Below are 25567 nucleotides of genomic sequence, written 5' to 3' on the forward strand. Positions count from 1 at the left end.
TATGTGTTTGTATATATGTATGCAAGTATCTATGTATCTAAGTATGTATATATGTATGCATGCAAGTATGTATGTATGTAGATGTGTATGTAAGTAATTATATATGCAAGTATATGTGTATGTACGTATATGTGTTTGTATATACATATGTAAGTGTCTGAGTATGTGTGTATATATGTATGTGTGATTGTATGTTGCATACTTACGTACATACATACATATGTACATACATACTCACATACATACTCACATACGTACATACATACATACTTACATGTATGTATATATGTATGTACATACACATGTATATGTGTACATATGTATAAAAACATACAAAATTATGTACTTACACACATATGCACATTTGTACTTACATACCTATGTCCATGCATACTTACATACATACATTCTTACTTACATATGTACATACATTCTTGCATGCATACTTACATATGTGCATACGTACATACGTACGTACATACATGCATACTTACATATAGACATACATGTGCACATACACATGTCCATACATACATACATAATGCATATATACATACTTACATATGTGCATACATGCAGACTTAAATAGATATGTACATACATACTTACATACATATCCACATACATACATACAAACATACTCACATACATACATATAAACAAACATACTCATACATATGTACATACATGTGTACATACATACATACTTATTTACATGTATGTACGTAAGTATGTATGTATGTACATACACATGTATATCTGTAAGAAAACATACATACAAACATGTACTTACATACATACGTACTTACATGCATACATACATACGTACGTACATTCTTACTTACATACAAACATATATACTTACATACATAATGCATACATACATACTTACATATGTACGTACATGCAGACTTAGATACATATGTACTTACATACATACATATGTACTTACATACCTATGCACATATATACTTACATACATACTCACATACATACCTATGTCCATACATAAGACATATATGTCCATACATACATGCATACTTGCATATATACTTACATACAGACATACATGTGCACATACATACATATATATGTCCATACACACATACATACTTACATACATTGGTACATATGTACATACGTACATATTCATACATATGTACTTATATACGTATGTATGTGCATGCATGCATACATACATACATACATATATACTTACATAATACATACATATGTACATACATGCAGACTTAGATACATACGTACTTACATACATACAGGCACAAATACATACTTATATACATACATGCATACTTACATACAGACATACATGTGAACATACATACGTATATATGTCCATACACACATACATACTTACATACATAATGCATATATACATACTTACAAATGTACATACATGCAGACTTACACAGATGTGTACTTCCATACATACATACATACTTACATACATACGTACATACATACCTACTTACATGCATACTTACCTACATACTTACACGCATACTTACATATGTACATACATACATACTTAGACAGACATACACATGTACATACGTACTTACATACATATTCACACATACATACAAACATACTCACATACATACATACATACAAACAAACATACTCACATACATATTTACATACATGTGTACATACTTACATATGTACATACATACTTACATGTAGGTAGGTACGTATGTATGTATGTACATACACATGTATATCTGTAAGAAAACATACATACAAACATATGTACTTACATACATATGCACATACGTACTTATATGCATACATACTTACATACATACTTACATTCTTACATACATGCAGAGTTACATACCTACATATGTACTTACATACCTATGCACATACTTACTTATATGTAGATACATACATGCATATGTGCATATGTACATACATATTTATATATGTTCATACGTACACATGTACATACATACATACATAAATACATACATACATACGTACTTACTCACATACACACATACATACTTACATACATACAGACTCACATACATATGTACTTACATGCATACTTACATATGTACATACATACATACTCACATACCTATGTACCTATATACGTACATATGTGCATGCATGCATGCATGCATACATAGATACATACATATGCACATGCATACATACATAGTTACATGCATACTTACATTCTTACTTACATACATACATACTTACATATATACATACTTACATACATATAGGCATAAATACATACTTACATACATATGTACATGTATACTACATACATACATATGTACATACATATTTACATATGTACATACATACATACTCATACATATGTACTTACGTACATATGTGCATGCATGCATACATACATACATACATACTCATACATATGTACTTACGTACATATGTGCATGCATGCATACATACTTACATAGGTACATACATACATACTTACATATATACTTACATTCATACATACGTACATACATGCAGACTTAGATACATACGTACTTACATACATACATATGTACTTACATACCTATGCACATACATACTTACATACATAAATACATACATACATACATACCTATGTCCATACATACTTACTTACATACATACATATAATACATTCTTACTTACATACATACATACATGCATACTTACATATATACTTACATACAGACATACATGAGCACATACATACATACATATATATGTCCATACACACATACATACTTACATACATTGGTACATACATGCAGACTTAGATACATATGTACTTACATACATACATATGTACTTACATACCTATGCACATACATACTTACATACATACATATATACATGCATACTACATACATACATACATACTTACATACATATGTACATGTATACTACATACATACATACCTATGTCCATACATTCTTACTTACATACATATGTACATACATAACACATATATATGTACATACATACATACATTATTATATACATACATACTTGCATACTAACATACATACTTACATACAGACATACATGTGCACATACATACATATATATGTCCATACACACATACATACTTACATACGTAATGCATATATACATACTTACAAATGTACATACATGCAGACTTACATACATATGTACATACATTCATACATAGGTACATATGTACATACATACTTATATACATATGTACATACATACATACTCACATACATACATACTTACATACGTACATATGTACATACATACTTACATACATACCTACTTACATGCATACTTACATATGTAGATACATACATGCATATGTACATATATATTTATATATGTTCATACATACACATGTACAGACATACACACATACATACATAGGTACATATGTACATACATACATACTCACATACCTATGTACTTATCTATGTACATATGTGCATGCATACATACATACATTCTTACTTACATACATACATATATACTTACATACATGATGCATACATACATACTTACATATGTACATACATGCAGACTTAGATACATATGTACTTACATACCTATGCACATACATACTTACATACATACATACATATGTACATGTATACTACATACATACATGCATATGCACATGCATACATACATACATTATATACATACATACATGCATACTTACATACATACATAACGCATATATACATACTTACATATGTACATACATACATACTTACATATGTACATACATACATACTTACATACATAGGTACATATGTACATACCTATGTACCTATATACGTACATATGTGCATGCATGCATACATACATACATACATACATACATACATACATACTTACATTCTTACTTACATACATACATATATACTTACATACATAATGCATACATACATACTTACATATGTACATACATGCAGACATAGATACATACATACTTACATACATACAGGCATAAATACATACTTACATACATACATATGTACTTACATACCTATGCACATACATACTTACATACATATATACATACATACTTACATACATACATATGTCCATGTATACTACATACATACATACATATGCACATGCATACATACATAGTTACATGCATACTTACATACATACATACATACATTCTTACTTACATACATACATATATACTTACATACATAATGCATACATACATATTTACATATGTACATAAATACATACTTACATACATACAGGCATAAATACATACTTACATACATACATATGTACTTACATACCTATGCACATACATACTTACATACATATATACATATATACATACATACTTACATACATACATATGTCCATGTATACTACATACATACATACATAGTTACATGCATACATACATAGTTACATGCATACTTACATACATACATACATATATACATGCATACTACATACATACTTACATACATACATATGTATACTACATGCATACATACCTATGTCCATACATTCTTACTTACATACATATGTACATACATAACACATATATATGTACATACATACATACATTATTATATACATACATACTTGCATACTTACATATATACTTACATACAGACATACATGTGCACATACATACATATATATGTCCATACACATACATACTTACATACGTAATGCATATATACATACTTACAAATGTACATACATGCAGACTTACATACATACGTGCATACTCACATATGTACTTACATACTTACATGCATACTTACATACATATGTACATACATACATACATATATACTTACATGCATACTTACATACATACATACGTACATACATACATACTTACATATGTACATACATACATACATACTCACATACCTATGTACTTATCTACGTACATATGTGCATGCATACATACATTCTTACTTACATACATACATATATACTTACATACATGATGCATACATACATACTTACATATGTACATACATGCAGACTTAGATACATACGTACTTACATACATACATATGTACTTACATACCTATGCACATACATACTTACATACATAGATACATACATATATACATACATACTTACATACATACATATGTACATGTATACTACATACATACATGCATATGCACATGCATACATACATAGTTACATGCATACATACATACATACATACATTATTATATACATACATACATGCATACTTACATATATACTTACATACAGACATACATATATATGTCCATACATACATACTTACATACATAACGCATATATACATACTTACATATGTACATACATGCAGACTTACATAGATATGTACTTACATACATGCATACATACATACATATGTACATAGTTACATGCATACTTAAAATACATATGTACTTACATATGTACATACATACATACTTACATACATAGGTACATATGTACATACCTATGTACCTATATACGTACATATGTGCATGCATGCATACATACATACATACTTACATTCTTACTTACATACATACATATATACTTACATACATAATGCATACATACATACATACCTATGCACATACATACTTACATACATACATATGTCCATGTATACTACATACATACATACATATGCACATGCATACATACATAGTTACATGCATACTTACATACATACATACATACTCACATACCTATGTAATTATCTACGTACATATGTGCATGCATACATACATACATACATACATTCTTACTTACATACATACATATATACTTACATATGTACATACATGCAGACTTAGATACATACGTACTTACATACATACATATGTACTTACATACCTATGCACATACATACTTACATACATACATATGTACATGTATACTACATAAATACATACATATGCATACATACATAGTTACATGCATACTTACTTACATACATACATAACATATTCTTACTTAAATACATACATACATACATACATACATACATACATGCATACTTACATATATACTTACATACAGACATACATGTGCACATACATACATATATATGTCCATACATACATACTTACATACATAACGCATATATACATACTTACATATGTACATACATGCAGACTTACATAGATATGTACATACTTACATGCATACTTACATACATAGGTACATATGTACATACATACATACTTACATGCATACTTACCTACATACTTACACGCATACTTACATATGTACATTCATACCTACTTAGACAGACATACACACACACACGTACATACGTACTTCCATACATATCCACATACATACATACAAACATACTCACATACATATGTACATACATGTGTACATACATAAATACTTACATACATATGTACATACATACTTACATGTAGGTACGTATGTATGTATGTACATACACATGTATATCTGTAAGAAAACATACATACAAACATATGTACTTACATACCTATGCACATACATACTTACATATATGGATACATACATACATGCATATGTACATACATATGTACATACTTATATATGTTCACACATACACATGTACATACATACATACTCATTCATACGTACTTACATACATACTGACATACACACATACATACTCACATACATATGTACTTACATACATACTTACATATGTACTTAAATACATACTTACATACATACATATGTACATGTATACTACATACATACATATGTACATACATACATATGTCCATAATTACTTACTTACATACATACATACATACATACATAACATACATTCTTACTTACATACATACATGCATACTTACATACATGTGTACATATGTAAGACATATATATGTACATGTACATATATATGTACATACATACATACATTATTATATGCATACATACATGCATACTTACATATATACTTACATACAGACATACATGTGCACATACATATGTCCATACACACATACATACTTACATACATAATGTATATATATATCAGGGTAGAGACTGCGATCTGGTAGGATCGGCGATTCTACCAGTAGAGACTCCGATCGTAGTCTCTACCAGTAGAAACTCCGATCAGAGTCTCTACTGGTAGAAACTCCGATCCTGTCAGTAGAAACTCCAATCGGGTTAGGGTAAGGGTTAGGGTCAGAGACTCTGATCGGAGTTTCTACTGGTAGAATCGCCGATCCTACCAGATCGCAGTCTCTACCCTTACATATACATACTTACAAATGTACATACATGCAGACTTACACAGATATGTACTTACATACATACATACGTACATACTCACATATATACTTACATACTTACATGCATACTTACATACATATGTACATACATACGTACGTACATACATACATACATACGTACGTACGTATATACATACATACATACATACGTACGTACGTATATACATACATACATACATAGGTACGTATGTACATACATACATATGTACATACTTAGGCAGACGTACATACACACGTACATATGTACATACATACAGTACAGGCCAAAAGTTTGGACACACCTTCTCATTCTTCGCATTTTCTTTATTTTCATGACTATTTTCATTGTAGATTCTCACTGAAGGCATCAAAACTATGAATGAACACATGTGGAATTATGTACTTAACAAAAAAGTGTGAAATAACTGAAAACATCTCTTATATTCTAGTTTCTTCAAAGTAGCCACCCTTAGCTCTGATGACTGTTTTGCACACTCTTGGCATTCTCTTGATGAGCTTCCAGAGGTAGTCACCTGAAATGGTTTCCCAACAGTCTTGAAGAAGTTCCCACAGATGCTTAGCACTTGTTGGTCCTTTTGCCTTCACTCTGCGGTCCAGCTCAACCAAACCATCTCGATTGGGTTCAGGTCCGGTGACTGTGGAGGCCAGGTCATCTGGCGCAGCACTCCATCACTCTCCTTCTTGGTCAGATATCCCTCACACAGCCTGGAGGTGTGTTTGGGGTCATTGTCCTGTTGAAACATAAATGATGGTCCAACTAAACGCAGACCGGATGGAATGGCATGTCACTTCAGGATGCTGTGGTAGCCATGCTGATTCAGGTTGCCTTCAATCTTGAATAAATCCCCAACAGTGTCACCAACAAAGCACCCCCACACCATCACACCTCCCCCTCCATGCTTCACGGTGGGAACCAGGCATGTAGCATCCATCCGTTCACCTTTTCTGCGTCGCACAAAGACACGGCGGTTGGATCCAAAGATCTCAAATTTGGACTCATCAGACCAAAGCACAGATTTCCACTGGTCTAATGTCCATTCCTTGGGTTTCTTGGCCCAAATAAATCTCTTCTGTTTGTTGCTTCTCCTGAGCAGTGGTTTCCTAGCAGCTGTTTGACCATGAAGGCCTGATTCACGCAGTCTCCTCTTAACAGTTGTTGTAGAGATGTGTCTGCTGCTAGAGCTCTGTGTGGTATTCATCTGGTCTCTGATCTGAGCTGCTGTTAATTTGCGATTTCTGAGGCTGGTGACTCAGATGAACTTATCTTCAGCATCAGAGGTGACTCTTGGTCTTCCTTTCCTGGGGCGGTCCTCATGTGAGCCAGTTTCGTTGGAGCGCTTGATGGTTTTTGCGACTGCACTTGGGGACACATTCAAAGTTTTTCAAATTTTCTAGACTGACTGACCTTCATTTCTTAAAGTAATGATGGCCACTCGTTTGTCTTTACTTAGCTGATTGGTTCTCGCCATAATATGCATTCTAACAGTTGTCCAATAGGGCTGTCAGCTGTGCATCAACCTGACTTCTGCACAACACAACTGATGGTCCCAACCCCATCAATAAGGCAAGAAATTCCACTAAGTAACCCTGACAAGGCACAGCTATGAAGTGGAAACCATTTCAGGTGACTACCTCTGGAAGCTCATCAAGAGAATGCCAAGGGTGTGCAAGGCAGTCATCAGAGCTAAGGGTGGCTACTTTGAAGAAACTAGAATATAAGAGATGTTTTCAGTTATTTCACACTTTTTTGTTAAGTACATAATTCCACATGTGTTCATTCATAGTTTTGATGCCTTCAGTGAGAATCTACAATGTAAATAGTCATGAAAATAAAGAAAATGCGAAGAATGAGAAGGTGTGTCCAAACTTTTGGCCTGTACTGTACATACATACGTACGTACGTACATGCATACTACATACATACATATGTACATACATACATATATACATACATACTTACATACATACATGCATACATACGTTCTTACATACATATATACATACATAACATACATTCTTACATACATACATACATGCATACTTACATATGTACATACATACATACTTACATATGTACATACATACACACAAACTTACATACATACATGCATACTTACATATATACTTACATACAGACATACATGTGTACATACATACATATAAATGTCCATACATACAGACATAATTACATACATACATACACATATATATCCATCCTGAACCCAGAGGAAGTGTTCTCCAAACATGATGGTGATCAGGTCTGACTGTAGACCATCTGTCTAGAGTCCAAACCCACCTGGACTTTGACCGTGTTCTGTGGGTCCTGGACGTGTTCCAGCGTTGCATCGATGTCTAGCGCCACCACCAGGCCTGACGTGAACCTCAGTGGGTTGTCCGACTCTCCTGTGGGTTCTATGATGGTGGCCGTGGCCCGGTGGATCTGGAAACCAGCATAGACAGGGTTTACACATGTGAGGCGGTCCCGGTGGGGGTCTGCAGGTCCATCCTGGCAGTCAGCGGTCGTACCTGCTCCGGGAGGCGGAGCTGCAGGAGGCCGCTCTGGCGTAAGGTGGTCTGGAGGATCTTCACCAGCTCCACGGAGCTACAGGCCGAGATCCTGGGCTTCAGCTCCAGAAGTTTATCCACAAAACTGTCGTGGAGGTGTGGCAGCTCTGTCAGAAATGACCTGAGGAGAAAGAAACAGGTCAGAGAAGAGACCAACGACGGTAGGAGGGGCTTAGACAGGAAGTCAGACGAACGGCAAATAGTCCATATTATTCACATGTTAACCATGTTTTATCCAATGATCCATTATTCAATTCTGATTTAAGTGTGTGTTTGTTTTTTGGGTTTTTTGGACTAAAAGTTAAAAATTTAATGAAATTATTAAACAAACAACACTTGTAAACACTTGTGCTCAGATGTGGGTCATATTTGATCCATATCTGTAAAAATGTTGTTTGATGGAGGTTTTAACCCAATACAACACTAGTCTCTTTTCCATTGCCCCTCGAACTGTGTGAATATAACTTGTGCATAAAAATTTGTCTAATGGAAAAACGACAGTTTCGCCAAAACTCTTGTTTTTCAATGAAAAGTTTTTGCAAGAGGTGTTTTTTCGTAGTTAAATTGGTATATCGCACAAAACTGTAATGGAAAGACCTTTGAGTCCAACAAGAGTCACATGACCAAAACAGCCATGTTGATGGATGTTAGAACAAGAGAAGAAGAGTTGAACCCAAACGTGTGTGTGTATGTGTGGACACACCAGGAAAGCACATCAGTTTAGAATTTAGTAGGAGATAGAGGAGGAACCAGCATTCTAGATTCAGAACAACACAGATTTATGTTCATGTTTATGGAAGGACTGACACTGACATCTACCAGAAGAAACTCATCAGCACAATTGGGATTGAATGAAAAAAACAACATTACACACTTCTGTTTTGAACACATTTAAAAAATATGGGGAAAGTTTAGCTCAGATGGACGATGGAAAAGGGACTAGTGACTCCCTGGAGCAGCTGATTCATCTGCCAATGTCCCCAAATCGACCACGAAAAAAGACACTAAAAATTCACTGCGTCGTCGTTGACTTTAGTAGAAAGTAAATAACGATGGAAGTGAATGTAAACAAACACTATCGATGAACAGACAGAACGGGTCAGCTGAGACGGGCAGGTGTCGACACATGTTCTATTTCTTTGCAGAGGAGGGATAAAGAACGACAAAAACGGAAAAAAACAAACATCGGAATCATCAACGTTATTTTACGGATCCATATCAACCAAGAACCACTGCATCAAACCATGTGGCTGAACATCCAAGTAATTATTAAATATGAAGCTGAATGTTCACACTGAAGATACAGAAAATAAACTGTATAGAAGAATTTATTTTAATATAAGAACATAAACTGCATTTCTTTTGTGTTTCTGTTTGATCTCTATGACGATAAGAGGAATATTCAGTTAGTGGACAAACTATTTGAGATATTTTGGGAGTTTGTCATTCAGAAAAATAAAATAAATGGTTTTAGAGTCTGAAGTGAATATGTTCTGAATATGTGAATAAGTTCGTGATAATTGGTTCCTAATTTCAATAAATTATCAGTTTGAACGGGTGGAACTGAGACGAATAACGATACTGTCTTTACACTTTGGACATGAACAGAAACATTTAAACACAACAGTCAATAGGTTTCTGAAAACAGAACTGAAGCCCTACCAGATCAAATTTAACACCTTTAAAGACTTTTTTAAGGTATTAAATGCAGATTTAAAAATTCAAGACTTTTAGGACTTTTTAAGACCCTACAGGAAGCCTGATAAACAACTGCACCCCTGGAAATGCCGACATCCTGTTTAAATGATTCTATAAATGTTTTTCCTGTTGTCATGACGACCACATTAGATACATTCATGTTCATATTAAAATGTGAATGTTTGGAAATGTTACCTCTGAAAAGCCTCGATCTCCTGCAGAAACTTTTCACAGCTGCTGATCAGAGGATCCAGGCTGAGGAGAAGACAGGACACATGTTCAACATCTGGACTGAACAGGAACATGTGCGTGTGTTTGTGGACGACGACGCGGTCACTAGCAGAGCACTGGTTTGTTCTGTATGTGTGGGAATATGTACTTAATACGATAACCAGCAGTAGTTATAGTTAATGAAACTATAACATAACTAACATAAATACATATAATCTTATATTTAAAACTAAAACCAAAGCCAGTATTTGATTAGAGTCGAAGGGCGTGTCCTGGTGGGTTTGACTGGACACACCCCTGCCTGGTCCGAGCCGACAGGATGAGCTGCAGAGCTTTGGCCTGGAGGCGAACGTGGTGGATAGTGGCGATCTGCCGGTTCTCCAGACCCCCGTACAGGAACTCCAGCTTGTAGGTTTCCTCCAGGATCTGCACGAACCATCACACACACAGAACCAACAAGACCAACGGGTTTACACTGGGATTCCACCTGCATGGGGACATGGACGAGCTAATGCTAAATGTTAGCTTACAGTGATAGCGATTTCCAGCTGACCAGACACCCTGAGGCACTGGCTGGGGTCCTGGATGTGTGTTCTATGTGTTCTATGTCTTCTGTGTTCTATGTTCTACGTGTTCTATATGTTCAACTTGTTCTATTTGTTTTATGTGTTTTGTATGTTCTACATGCTCTACGTGTTCTATGTTCTATATGTGTTCTATGTTCTATATGTTCTATGTGCACACCTGTCGTGCTGCTGCAGTGGCGGTGACGTTCTGTTTCAGACATAATGGAACAGCCATGTTCCACAGCTTCTCCTGCAGAGCCTGGAAAATATGGACAAAGGTCAGAGGTCATTCAGTCCTTTTAACTCCCCGTCCTCTTTAAGTCTGTGTTTACTTCTATTTAAATCAGGTTATAAATGACAGAAAAACACAATATTTTGTTTTTAATTTAATTTGAAAAGATTCAAAAGTATACTTTTTTACAGAATAAATAAATGTAAATATTGACTGAATTCCATGTTGGTGTAAACATCAGAATTCTTCATGAAGCCAAAACTGATTAAGATTCAAACTAATGACTATTTATTTCAATAGTTGAGTCAGATTATGAACTGAAAAAATCAAAGGCTCTTAATTATTTATATTTACTGTAGCAATTAAATGCATTTTGTTTCCTTCAACAAGAACATTTGACAATAATTAGAATTAATAACAAATTTTGTTCAACAAATATTCTATTCAGTCTTAACCCATAAAGACCCAGTGATACTTTCATATCAGTTCCCAAGTTAATTTTTTCCTCTATATTTAATTTTTAAGGGATTTATCAGCATTTATTGTAATATTATTTCCTTTATTTTGCACTTTTTCAGTGAAAATCAGATATTTTTCTGTATTTAATTCACTGATCATGTAGATGTTCATTAAAGCTCAGATTAAAGTTGAAGGTTATTATATGAAAAACAGATAAAACTAAATGAACAGTATCTGAACATAAACCCAGTGTGTCCATCCACTGTCATTCATCCAACTCCATGGGTTTTACGGCTGAATCAATGTTGGAGAAGATGACGGTGTTTCCACGGTAACTACGGAGCCTCTGAACGTCCAAATATGGTCATATCTGATGACCATGAAAAGATAAAGAACTGTATTTTGCACCAATTATTGACATGGATTGATAGAATTAGTGGATCAACAGATATTAAACAGTTTAGATCAGTAGATGGTTTAGGTTAAAGGTGGACGTTTGGGTCTTTAAGGGTTAAACTAAAGTGTATTTTGTGCTGAACAGTTACAGCTTCTACAGACGTTCAGTAAACGAGTAAATACTCCAGAGTTGGAACCCATGATAAAATAAACCTTAAATTCATTAAATAAAAGTGCATGATGTCACTAACTCTGTGGTGGACAGACTTTTCCATGGTCTTCCAGTGGTTTTATGTCCAACACTGATGAAAGGACAGACTGACCTTCATGAGCAGCAGCTGACAACGAAGATACGTGGCACAGAAGTCTGCAGCACCGGAGAGTTGAGTCTGGAGGTGACCCAGACGCTGCACGTCCCTGAAAAACACAAACACACACAAACAAAAAAACACACAAAGACACACACACAGACACAAACAAACACAGACACAAGCACAAACAAAACAACACACACAGACACACATACACACAAATAAACAGACACACACAGACACAAACCCATACAAACAGGAAGAGAATTAGAACAATACTACTACTAATAATACTAATTATAAGTATTAGTATTATTATTATACTATTGTATGTTTTGCCTGTGCGTGTGTGTGTGCATATTATATATATATATATATATATATATATATATATATATATATATATATATATATATATACACACACACTAGGGTTGGGAATCTTAGTTGTAAGGCCGATACAATACGCATCTCGATACAACATCTTCAATCCGATATATTATATATTAAAGATATGTGTAGGGCATCTTACAATGCGATACGATTCACATCCAAATCACGATACAGAGCGATTAAACACATTCTGATTGAACACATTCATTCTGTTAAAAAAAATAAAATATGCAGTGCAATTCAATGAGCTTGATTATTTATTTATCAAATAAGACCATGACTTTTTACAAAGTAGCTTCAGTTCAGTTTCAGAACACGTGCCTCACAGTCAGTCAGTGAAAAAGTTAGGACTTTGTTTCCAAAGTCGTTTCTCTGCATGTTTCTAACACTCAACTTCTTACTCCCTCGCCGAATCAATTTGTAATGTGGGTAATACAGAAAAAGGTTCTGTCACTTTAAGAGACACCTGTGCAAGGTATTCTGGGATGTGCTGTTGGATATGTATGACACTGTTTAAAGAAGTATCTGTGGTATGTACGGCAGTATTCAGTACAGTTGATATAGTAAAAAGTACACTTTCATAAACCACATAGAACCACACAGAAGGAAGGTGACCACACCTTCCTTCTATGTCTGTCAGATTCACATACAGATGTTACAGTATTCACCTGCGGCGCTTGTGCCACAGTGCATCCATGGAGCTCAGACTGTTAGTGTACAGTGAACACATGTGCGAATCTGCGGCGCATGTTAACATGGGTCTGAAGGAAAGAAAAACTTTACCCAAATAAATAGTAACACTTTCACATGCAAGTAAAAATATATTTTATTGAACGGATCGAATTTTATCGATACAAACATTCAATAACCGATGCATCGCGATATCATTCCAAACTTCTCATTCACTCGCAGCTTCTCTACCGCTGCACTCGGATCATGCACGCGCGTGTCGGCGTATCGATACGTATCAGATAATCTTCCCATCCCTAATATATATGTCAGGGTAGAGACTGCGATCTGGTAGGATCGGCGATTCTACCAGTAGAAACTCCGATCCGAACCCTAACCCTAACCCTAACCCTTCTACTGGCAGGATCGGAGTTTCTACCAGGAGAGACTCTGATCGGAGTTTCTACTGGTAGAATCGCCGATCCTACCAGATCGCAGTCTCTACTCTGACATATACATATACACATATACATATGTGTGTGTGTGTGTGTGTGTGTGTGTGTGTGTACCTTATGGTGAAGTTGAGCAGGTCCTGGGCTCCTGGGGCCTCCAGGTTCTGGATGGTACTGATCCTGTTCAGACTCTGCTGAAGGAAGAGCTGAGCTGATTCCACAGAACCTGAAGCAGAACCCGAGTCCACCGGGTCCAGACCCAACACCTGCTTCCGCCCTGGGAGCTGAACACACACAACCGACGCTGTGTTAGAGTGAGTGTGTGTGTGTGTGTGTGTGTGTGTACTCCAGTAGAACCCTGGTCCACCAGCTGGTTCCTGTGGGTTCTTACCCTCAGTGGTGGGACCAGGTGGGACAGACTGTCCCTCAGGTAGGCGTAGTGTCTGAAGGTGTGGTCAGAAAACAGCGCCGGCATCGTGGGACACGACTTTGCAGCGTTGAACACCAGAACCAACACGGCGATGTCTGACACCGACCGGTAAGATCAAGGACGAACACATGAGCACCACAGGTAACCTACGGTACCGCCCACAGAGGCCTTTAGAACCACACCCACCCACAGCCCATAATAGGCAGAGCACCGTAGTCACGTCAACATGGTTTCATGTTACTTTGGAACTTATTGACATTTTTTTTGTATTTCATCAACTTTTGTATTTTTGTATTTCTTGTTTTTTCTTTCATTATTATCTGTCAGTTTTCTATCACATAAAAGCAGTGAACCAGTTTTTGTCTGTTTTGTGAATTTTTTGGTGTTAATTTTATTAACCCTCTGGTATCCGTTCATAGAGGTCCTTCTATTCACCTACACCTCATAATATGCACACGTCGTGTGTCATGTCAAAATGTTTCACATAGTTTGTTTTTAACTTTTTACATTTTTTTGTATTTCATCAACTTGAGCCATAAACTAAAATATCAAATACTCAATAACTGTCATATTTAACCCTTTAAATGACACATTTGTAATGTAAACAAACTAGGTTTTTGATGCAGAAAAAAAACCCAAAACTTTTTTTCTCAATATTCGACATAAAAATGTAATTCTTTATTTTTTATCAGTTCCTCCTGTCATCTGTCAGTGATTAACACTAACATTGGTTCATATTATTACTATTTTTGGTTCTAGGTCAAATGTTAAATGTGTCAGTGTGTATTTTGTACTCACTTCGTAGAATGGTGTTAGTGCCGGAATTTAACACTGTTTATTATTATGGGATGGTTTCAGTGGATGGATCAGAATTTAAACAATCAGACAAAAATGAACAACTTTTGAATTCTGACCTAAAATAAATTATGAACAATAATATGATTTTTAATAACAGGAAGTGTAAAGTGTGTATAATATCCTCACCTGGACACCAGAGGGTTAATGGATGCAGTTTTTCCCAAATATGTTCTGTATGTTTATTTTAACTCTACCTATTATTGATACAAGGGGGCAGTGTTTAGTTTGTAAATTCTATGATTATGTGTCAGATAAAACTGATCTGTTCGTTTTATTGTTTCACCAAATCTTAATCATCAGCGTCTGTTGGTTTGTGTTTAGTTTGAGTGGATTCTCCTGAACCAACATGAACAATTACTGCAATAATCAACCACTTCCTTTGACCCTTTCAAAGTAAAAGCAGCCAGAACTACTTTGTGATAAAGTCTCCATCTTCAAATTCCTGCTGGTTTCAGTGGTTTTTCAATATGATTCAACGTAAAGACACAGAAAAACAGAAAAAAGTCCAATCCATCTTTATGAAATTAGCAGATGGTTTTGTTTTGAGCCAACTTTTGAATTCTGATCTGAACAAATTGTGAAAAAATAATACGACCTTCTAATAAAAAGGGCAAAGTGTGCATAACATAGACAGCAGAAGGTTACAGGTGTTTAATCATGTGACTGACTGAATGTGGGTGTGGTGGTTTTTGGGGGGAGGGGTTTGGAAGGATACAGGCCGGGTCGTCCATGTCCGGCTCAGGCGTGTCGAAGTACGGGTGAGTGCTGAGCAGTTCAGGGACCAGCGGTAAGACCAGCGTCGGGTGTCGGGAACCCAGGAACTTCAGACACCTGGGGGGACACAAAGACAGGATATAAAGGAAGGACAGAAAAACAGGACACAAAGACAGGATATAAAGGAAGGACAGAAAAACAGGACACAAAGACAGGATATAAAGGAAGGACAGAAAAACAGGACACAAAGACAGGATATAAAGGAAGGACAGAAAAACAGGACACAAAGACAGGATATAAAGGAAGGACAGAAAAACAGGACACAAAGACAGGATATAAAGGAAGGACACAAAACAGGACACAAAGACAGGATATAAAGGAAGGACACAAAAACAGGACACAAAGACAGGATATAAAGGAAGGACACAAAAACAGGACACAAAGACAGGATATAAAGGAAGGACACAAAAACAGGACACAAAGACAGGATATAAAGGAAGGACACAAAAACAGGACACAAAGACAGGATATAAAGGAAGGACACAAAAACAGGACACAAAGACAGGATATAAAGGAAGGACACAAAAACAGGACACAAAGACAGGATATAAAGGAAGGACACAAAAACAGGACACAAAGACAGGATATAAAGGAAGGACACAAAAACAGGACACAAAGACAGGATATAAAGGAAGGACACAAAGACAGGATATAAAGGAAGGACAGAAAAACAGGACACAAAGACAGGATATAAAGGAAGGACAGAAAAACAGGACACAAAGACAGGATATAAAGGAAGGACACAAAAACAGGACACAAAGACAGGATATAAAGGAAGGACAGAAAAACAGGACACAAAGACAGGATATAAAGGAAGGACACAAAAACAGGAGCTGGACACAAAATTATCTTCATCTTGGTCTGTTACAGTAGGTTTATAGTTATACACTGTTCAGGTTTTCACAAATGAAGAAAACAGCTTCTGTTTATGATTTTTAGTTTTTTAGATGCATCATTATTATTCTAAAAAAGCCCAAAATAAATACAAAACACTACATGTTGTTAGTTTTACCCAGGGGTTAATAAGATGCTGCTTGAACAGTATTTTTACCTGGTCTTAAGTCTAACAGGGTTCATATGGGTCCTTGAAATCCTTGAAAATGCTTGAATTTCAATGTTTTGTTTTCAAGGTTTGAAAAGTGCTTGAATTTTTCTTTAAGTGCTTGAAAGTGTTTGTAATTTTAACTCTGTGATATGATTTATTTACTTATTTTTAATATTAACTAAAGCCAAAGCTACTTACACAGAAGTGATACATTTAGAAAAATAAAACTTGAAGTCATAAATTAAATTCCCTTTTTGCTATTACGGAACATAATTTTAGATCTTTATACAGGGTTCGAACATATTTCCAGCACATCACCTTATCACTGGGGTAAACTAAAATTCAAGCACTTTTCAGACCTTGAAAACACAACTTTGAAATTCAAGCATTTTCAAGGATTGGAAACCCCTGTACAAACCCTTTTTGTTCACTTATTGGTAGATTTTACTGAAAAAGTCAATTTTTCTTCTGTTTTCTCTGTTTTTCATATAATAACCTCTAAATTTACTCTGAGTTTTAATGAACAACTACATGATCAGTGAATTAAATGTAGAAAAATACAGTATTTACACTGAAATATGTAAAATACAGAGGATAATATTAGAATAAATGGTGATAAATCACTTAGTAAAGGTTAAATGGAGGGTAAAGTGTATTCCTGAACTGCCTCATAAGTAACTCTGGGTCTTTAAGGCTTCATTCTCGCTCATGTTGTTCCAACTCTGGCCATGTTTACGTCTGTATGACCATGTTTTTTCTGATCCAATCACTGGAGGACCATTTCAGAAAAAAAGTAAAAGTCAGCGCCGTCCCCTTCAGGACCGTGACGGACACACACAGGTGTGTAGTTCTTACTTCCACACAGAGTTGCGGTCCGTCGGGTACTTGTTGAGGTTCTTGAGCAGCTCCAGCAGAGCCAGTTGGATGCACTCTTTAGTGGAGACGTTGGTGTAACACAGTAGTTCATGCAGAGCTTCTCTGATGTCACGGGAGGAGTCCTGCAGGAAGACACGCCCTCCATGAGTGGGTGGGCATCAGGCTAAACCGGCCCGTCAAAGAGTCCAGTCCAACCCTCAAAAGGGTCCAGTCCCACCTTCCAAAGGGTCCAGGCCCACCCTAAAAAAAGGGTCCAGTCCCATCCTAAAAAAGGGTCCAGTCCCACCCTCCAAAGGGTCCAGTCCCACCCTAAAAAAGGGTCCAGTCCCAACATCCAAAGGGTCCAGTCCCACTCTAAAAAAGGGTCCAGTCCCAACATCCAAAGGGTCCAGTCCCACCCTCCAAAGGGTCCAGTCCCACCCTAAAAAAGGGTCCAGTCCCAACATCCAAAGGGTCCAGTCCCACTCTAAAAAAGGGTCCAGTCCCAACATCCAAAGGGTCCAGTCCCACCCGCCAAAGGGTCCAGTCCCACCCGCCAAAGGGTCCAACCCCACCCGCCAAAGGGTCCAGTCCCACCCGCCAAAGGGTCCAACCCCACCCGCCAAAGGGTCCAGTCCCACCCGCCAAAGGGTCCAGTCCCACCTGCCAAAGGGTCCAATAAAGGGTCCAATCCCACCCATGGGGTGAATTAGTGAAATACAAAAAATTACACTGAACATATAAATCCTTGTAGTTCAGGTTCCACACTCAGACCAGTATGATCTAAAGTGGGTTAGAATCAGTAAAATAGAATAGTAAATCAGAATAACCTATAAATAATGACACATACAAATGTCTCCATTTTAATGTAACAAAGCAAAATTACACGAAAATATTTACATTCTATCCTTCAACAAAAAATTTGAACCTGAAAAACCTTCAGAGAAGTCAGCGTACGTTTTAACATCAATTTTGTTCATGTTTCTCAGGTTTTTGTTCCTTTTTGTGCACATTTTGATCTTGTTATGGTTCAATTTGATCATATTTGTTGGCTTTGGTTATTTTTTGTTTATTTTGGTTCATTTTCTTCATGTTGATACAATTTTTATTTCTTTTCTTGTTATTCTTTATTTTGTTCATATTTGTTTGTTTTTTAATGTTAATTGTTTGTTATTCAAACGTCTCAAAATCACTAAGTTGTAATAAACGTGTACATGTTAAACTGAGGCACAATATTGTTAAAATTACACTTACTTTTCTTCAGATGTTTCAGGTTGTTCATGCTGTTCATTTTTAAAGGATAGTTTGTAGATGTAAATATTTTCATATAATTTTACTGTTTTCACTGTTATTATTTGACTGGTCTGACCCGTTTGAGGTCCTACTGGGCTGAATGTAGAACCTGAACATCCCTGAACTGCATGAACTGAATAAACGCTGCTTTGAAATCACAGTCCAGGGGAGTATTTACCTCCAGAACCGCCAGGACAGTGTCCAGCTGGTCTTCCCTCAGCGTTATATGAGTGGAGATTTGTCTCAACACGTGAATGGACTGAAGTCGGACCTCCTCAATCTCGTCGTTGAACATGTCGACCAGGAAGTCCAGACACTTTTCTGCAAAGGTGGGAGAGGAGCGAGCCAGCTGGCACAAGGCCTCCACGGCTGCAATACGCACCTCTGAAACCAGAACAAAGACATAGAACCGGTGGAACTGGAACTAGAACTAGAACTGGAACTACAACTAGAACTAGGACTGGAACTGGAACTAGAATTAGAACTAGAACTAGGACTAGGACTGGAACTGGAACTAGAATTAGAAATAGAACTAGAACTGGAGCTAGAACTGGAACTGGAACTAGAACTGGAACTGGAACTAGAACTAGAACTAGAACTAGGACTAGGACTAGGACTGGAACTGGAACTAGAATTAGAAATAGAACTAGAACTGGAGCTAGAACTAGAACTGGAACTGGAGCTGGAGCTAGAACTGGAACTAGAAATCGAATTGGAACTGAAACTGGAACTGGAACTAGAACTAGAACTGGAGCTAGAACTGGAACAGGAACTAGAACTAGAACTAGAACTGGAACAGGAACTGGAACTAGAACTTCAACTGGAACTGGAACTAGAACTAGAACTGGAGCTAGAACTGGAAAGGGAACTAGAACTAGAACTGGAACTGGAACTAGAACTAGAATTGGAACTGGAACGTGAACTGGAACTGAAACTAGAACTAGAACAGCATCAGGACACATGGAGAATCCAATCTGAGGGCACATGATACAAGATATAGGAGTTATCAGAGTTCCATTATTTTAAGGAGTCGATTGGTTTTATTTTTATTTAGCTGTAGTTTTTCTCAGGTGTCATGGGAGAAACTCTGCCCTTTGAGGAGAAAATTAGGGTCGCTTAATTCACAAATGTCTCAACTTGTGTAAAAATGTTCATTTTAGGTTTAGTTTTGACTTGCTTAGAAAAAAGTTGCCAGAAAAGTTTCAAAAGTTGTTGTAAAACCTTGAGTTCCTGCCACTGGTTTAGTTTGAGTGTTCATTGTCTCCTGACTCAGACTCTGATTTCGACGCCTACATGAACTGTAACATGAGTCAAATGCTGACAGTCTGGGCTCTGTTTAATCTGAGATTCTTTTTACCGAACATCTCGTCCTCCAGACCGTGAACGAAGGCTCCACAGGCCCCAGAGGCGATCAGGTTGACGGTGTTGGTGTCCAGCTTCTCTTTGGGGGCGTCGTCGGCCCATTTCCTGCCAGATGAGAACTCTCCAGAAGCGAACAGCTCCTTGGCCCGTTCATGAGCCGTACGTTTCCTCTGGAAACAAAGACGAAAACAGGAGGTAATTAAAGGAAAAACTACTGACAAAGACAGGAACAGGAGGTAATTATAGAAAAAAACTACTGACGAAGACAGGAACAGCAGGTAATTATAGAAAAAACTACTGACAAAGACAGGAACAGCAGGTAATTATAGAAAAAACTACTGACAAAGACAGGAACAGGAGGTAATTATAGAAAAAAACTACTGACAAAGACAGGAACAGCAGGTAATTATGGAAAAAAACTACTGACAAAGACAGGAACAGCAGGTAATTAAAGGACAAACCACTTACGAAGACAGGAACAGGAGGTAATTACAGAAAAAAACTACTGACAAAGACAGGAACAGGAGGTAATTATAGAAAAAAACTACTGACAAAGACAGGAACAGGAGGTAATTATAGAAAAAAACTACTGACAAAGACAGGAACAGCAGGTAATTATAGAAAAAAACTACTGACAAAGACAGGAACAGCAGGTAATTAAAGGACAAACCACTTACGAAGACAGGAACAGGAGGTAATTATAGAAAAAAACTACTGACAAAGACAGGAACAGCAGGTAATTAAAGGACAAACCACTTACGAAGACAGGAACAGGAGGTAATTATAGAAAAAAACTACTGACAAAGACAGGAACAGCAGGTAATTATAGAAAAAACTACTGACAAAGACAGGAACAGCAGGTAATTATAGAAAAAAACTACTGACAAAGACAGGAACAGGAGGTAATTATAAAAAAACTACTGACAAAGACAGGAACAGGAGGTAATTATAGAAAAAAACTACTGACAAAGACAGGAACAGCAGGTAATTAAAGGACAAACCACTTACGAAGACAGGAACAGGAGGTAATTATAGAAAAAAAAAACTACTGACAAAGACAGGAACAGGAGGTAATTATAGAAAAAAACTACTGACAAAGACAGGAACAGCAGGTAATTATAGAAAAAAACTACTGACAAAGACAGGAACAGGAGGTAATTATAGAAAAAAACTACTGACAGACAGGAACAGCAGGTAATTATAGAAAAAAACTACTGACAAAGACAGGAACAGCAGGTAATTAAAGGACAAACCACTTACGAAGACAGGAACAGGAGGTAATTATAGAAAAAAACTACTGACAAAGACAGGAACAGCAGGTAATTATAGAAAAAACTACTGACAAAGACAGGAACAGCAGGTAATTATAGAAAAAAACTACTGACAAAGACAGGAACAGGAGGTAATTATAAAAAAACTACTGACGAAGACAGGAACAGGAGGTAATTAAAGGACAAACCACTTACGAAGACAGGAACAGGAGGTAATTATAGAAAAAAAAACTACTGACAAAGACAGGAACAGGAGGTAATTATAGAAAAAACTACTGACAAAGACAGGAACAGCAGGTAATTATAGAAAAAACTACTGACAAAGACAGGAACAGCAGGTAATTATAGAAAAAACTACTGACAAAGACAGGAACAGGAGGTAATTATAGAAAAAAAACTACTGACAAAGACAGGAACAGGAGGTAATTATAGAAAAAAACTACTGACAAAGACAGGAACAGCAGGTAATTATAGAAAAAAACTACTGACAAAGACAGGAACAGCAGGTAATTAAAGGACAAACCACTTACGAAGACAGGAACAGGAGGTAATTATAGAAAAAAACTACTGACAAAGACAGGAACAGCAGGTAATTATAGAAAAAAACTACTGACAAAGACAGGAACAGCAGGTAATTAAAGGACAAACCACTTACGAAGACAGGAACAGGAGGTAATTATAGAAAAAAACTACTGACAAAGACAGGAACAGGAGGTAATTATAGAAAAAAACTACTGACAAAGACAGGAACAGGAGGTAATTATAGAAAAAAACTACTGACGAAGACAGGAACAGCAGGTAATTATAGAAAAAAACTACTGACAAAGACAGGAACAGGAGGTAATTATAGAAAAAAACTACTGACAAAGACAGGAACAGCAGGTAATTAAAGGACAAACCACTGATGAAGACAGGAACAGCAGGTAATTATAGAAAAAAAAACTACTGACAAAGACAGGAACAGGAGGTAATTATAGAAAAAACTACTGACGAAGACAGGAACAGGAGGTAATTATAGAAAAAAACTACTGACAAAGACAGGAACAGGAGGTAATTATAGAAAAAACTACTGACGAAGACAGGAACAGGAGGTAATTATAGAAAAAAAAAACTACTGACAAAGACAGGAACAGGAGGTAATTATAGAAAAAAAAAACTACTGACAAAGACAGGAACAGGAGGTAATTATAGAAAAAACTACTGACAAAGACAGGAACAGCAGGTAATTATAGAAAAAAACTACTGACAAAGACAGGAACAGCAGGTAATTAAAGGACAAACCACTTACGAAGACAGGAACAGGAGGTAATTATAGAAAAAAACTACTGACAAAGACAGGAACAGGAGGTAATTATAGAAAAAAACTACTGACAAAGACAGGAACAGGAGGTAATTATAGAAAAAAACTACTGACGAAGACAGGAACAGCAGGTAATTATAGAAAAAAACTACTGACAAAGACAGGAACAGGAGGTAATTATAGAAAAAAACTACTGACAGACAGGAACAGCAGGTAATTATAGAAAAAAACTACTGACAAAGACAGGAACAGCAGGTAATTAAAGGACAAACCACTTACGAAGACAGGAACAGGAGGTAATTATAGAAAAAAACTACTGACAAAGACAGGAACAGCAGGTAATTATAGAAAAAACTACTGACAAAGACAGGAACAGCAGGTAATTATAGAAAAAAACTACTGACAAAGACAGGAACAGGAGGTAATTATAGAAAAAACTACTGACGAAGACAGGAACAGGAGGTAATTAAAGGACAAACCACTTACGAAGACAGGAACAGCAGGTAATTATAGAAAAAAAAAACTACTGACAAAGACAGGAACAGGAGGTAATTATAGAAAAAACTACTGACAAAGACAGGAACAGCAGGTAATTATAGAAAAAACTACTGACAAAGACAGGAACAGGAGGTAATTATAGAAAAAAAACTACTGACAAAGACAGGAACAGGAGGTAATTATAGAAAAAAAAACTACTGACAAAGACAGGAACAGGAGGTAATTATAGAAAAAACTACTGACAAAGACAGGAACAGCAGGTAATTATAGAAAAAAACTACTGACAAAGACAGGAACAGCAGGTAATTAAAGGACAAACCACTTACGAAGACAGGAACAGGAGGTAATTATAGAAAAAAACTACTGACAAAGACAGGAACAGGAGGTAATTATAGAAAAAAACTACTGACAAAGACAGGAACAGGAGGTAATTATAGAAAAAAACTACTGACGAAGACAGGAACAGCAGGTAATTATAGAAAAAAACTACTGACAAAGACAGGAACAGGAGGTAATTATAGAAAAAAAACTACTGACAGACAGGAACAGCAGGTAATTATAGAAAAAAACTACTGACAAAGACAGGAACAGCAGGTAATTAAAGGACAAACCACTTACGAAGACAGGAACAG

The 25567-nt window shown here is 36.1% G+C and overlaps 1 protein-coding gene across 1 annotated transcript in view; it reads right to left on the reverse strand.

Annotated features, from left to right (window-relative positions):
• The window catches only part of ints4 (integrator complex subunit 4), a 38495-nt gene that overhangs the window by 757 nt on the left and 12171 nt on the right, over positions 1 to 25567 (reverse strand). Inside the window, 12 exon segments of the mRNA XM_030152775.1 lie at positions 9575 to 9718; positions 9805 to 9964; positions 11737 to 11796; positions 12068 to 12198; positions 12517 to 12597; positions 13749 to 13842; positions 15367 to 15533; positions 15641 to 15774; positions 17253 to 17368; positions 19212 to 19354; positions 20683 to 20888; positions 21862 to 22036. Coding sequence (XP_030008635.1) covers positions 9575 to 9718; positions 9805 to 9964; positions 11737 to 11796; positions 12068 to 12198; positions 12517 to 12597; positions 13749 to 13842; positions 15367 to 15533; positions 15641 to 15774; positions 17253 to 17368; positions 19212 to 19354; positions 20683 to 20888; positions 21862 to 22036 — 1611 coding nt within the window.

The sequence above is a fragment of the Sphaeramia orbicularis genome, chromosome 13, assembly GCF_902148855.1.
Source record: "Sphaeramia orbicularis chromosome 13, fSphaOr1.1, whole genome shotgun sequence".
Classification (NCBI taxonomy): domain Eukaryota; kingdom Metazoa; phylum Chordata; class Actinopteri; order Kurtiformes; family Apogonidae; genus Sphaeramia; species Sphaeramia orbicularis.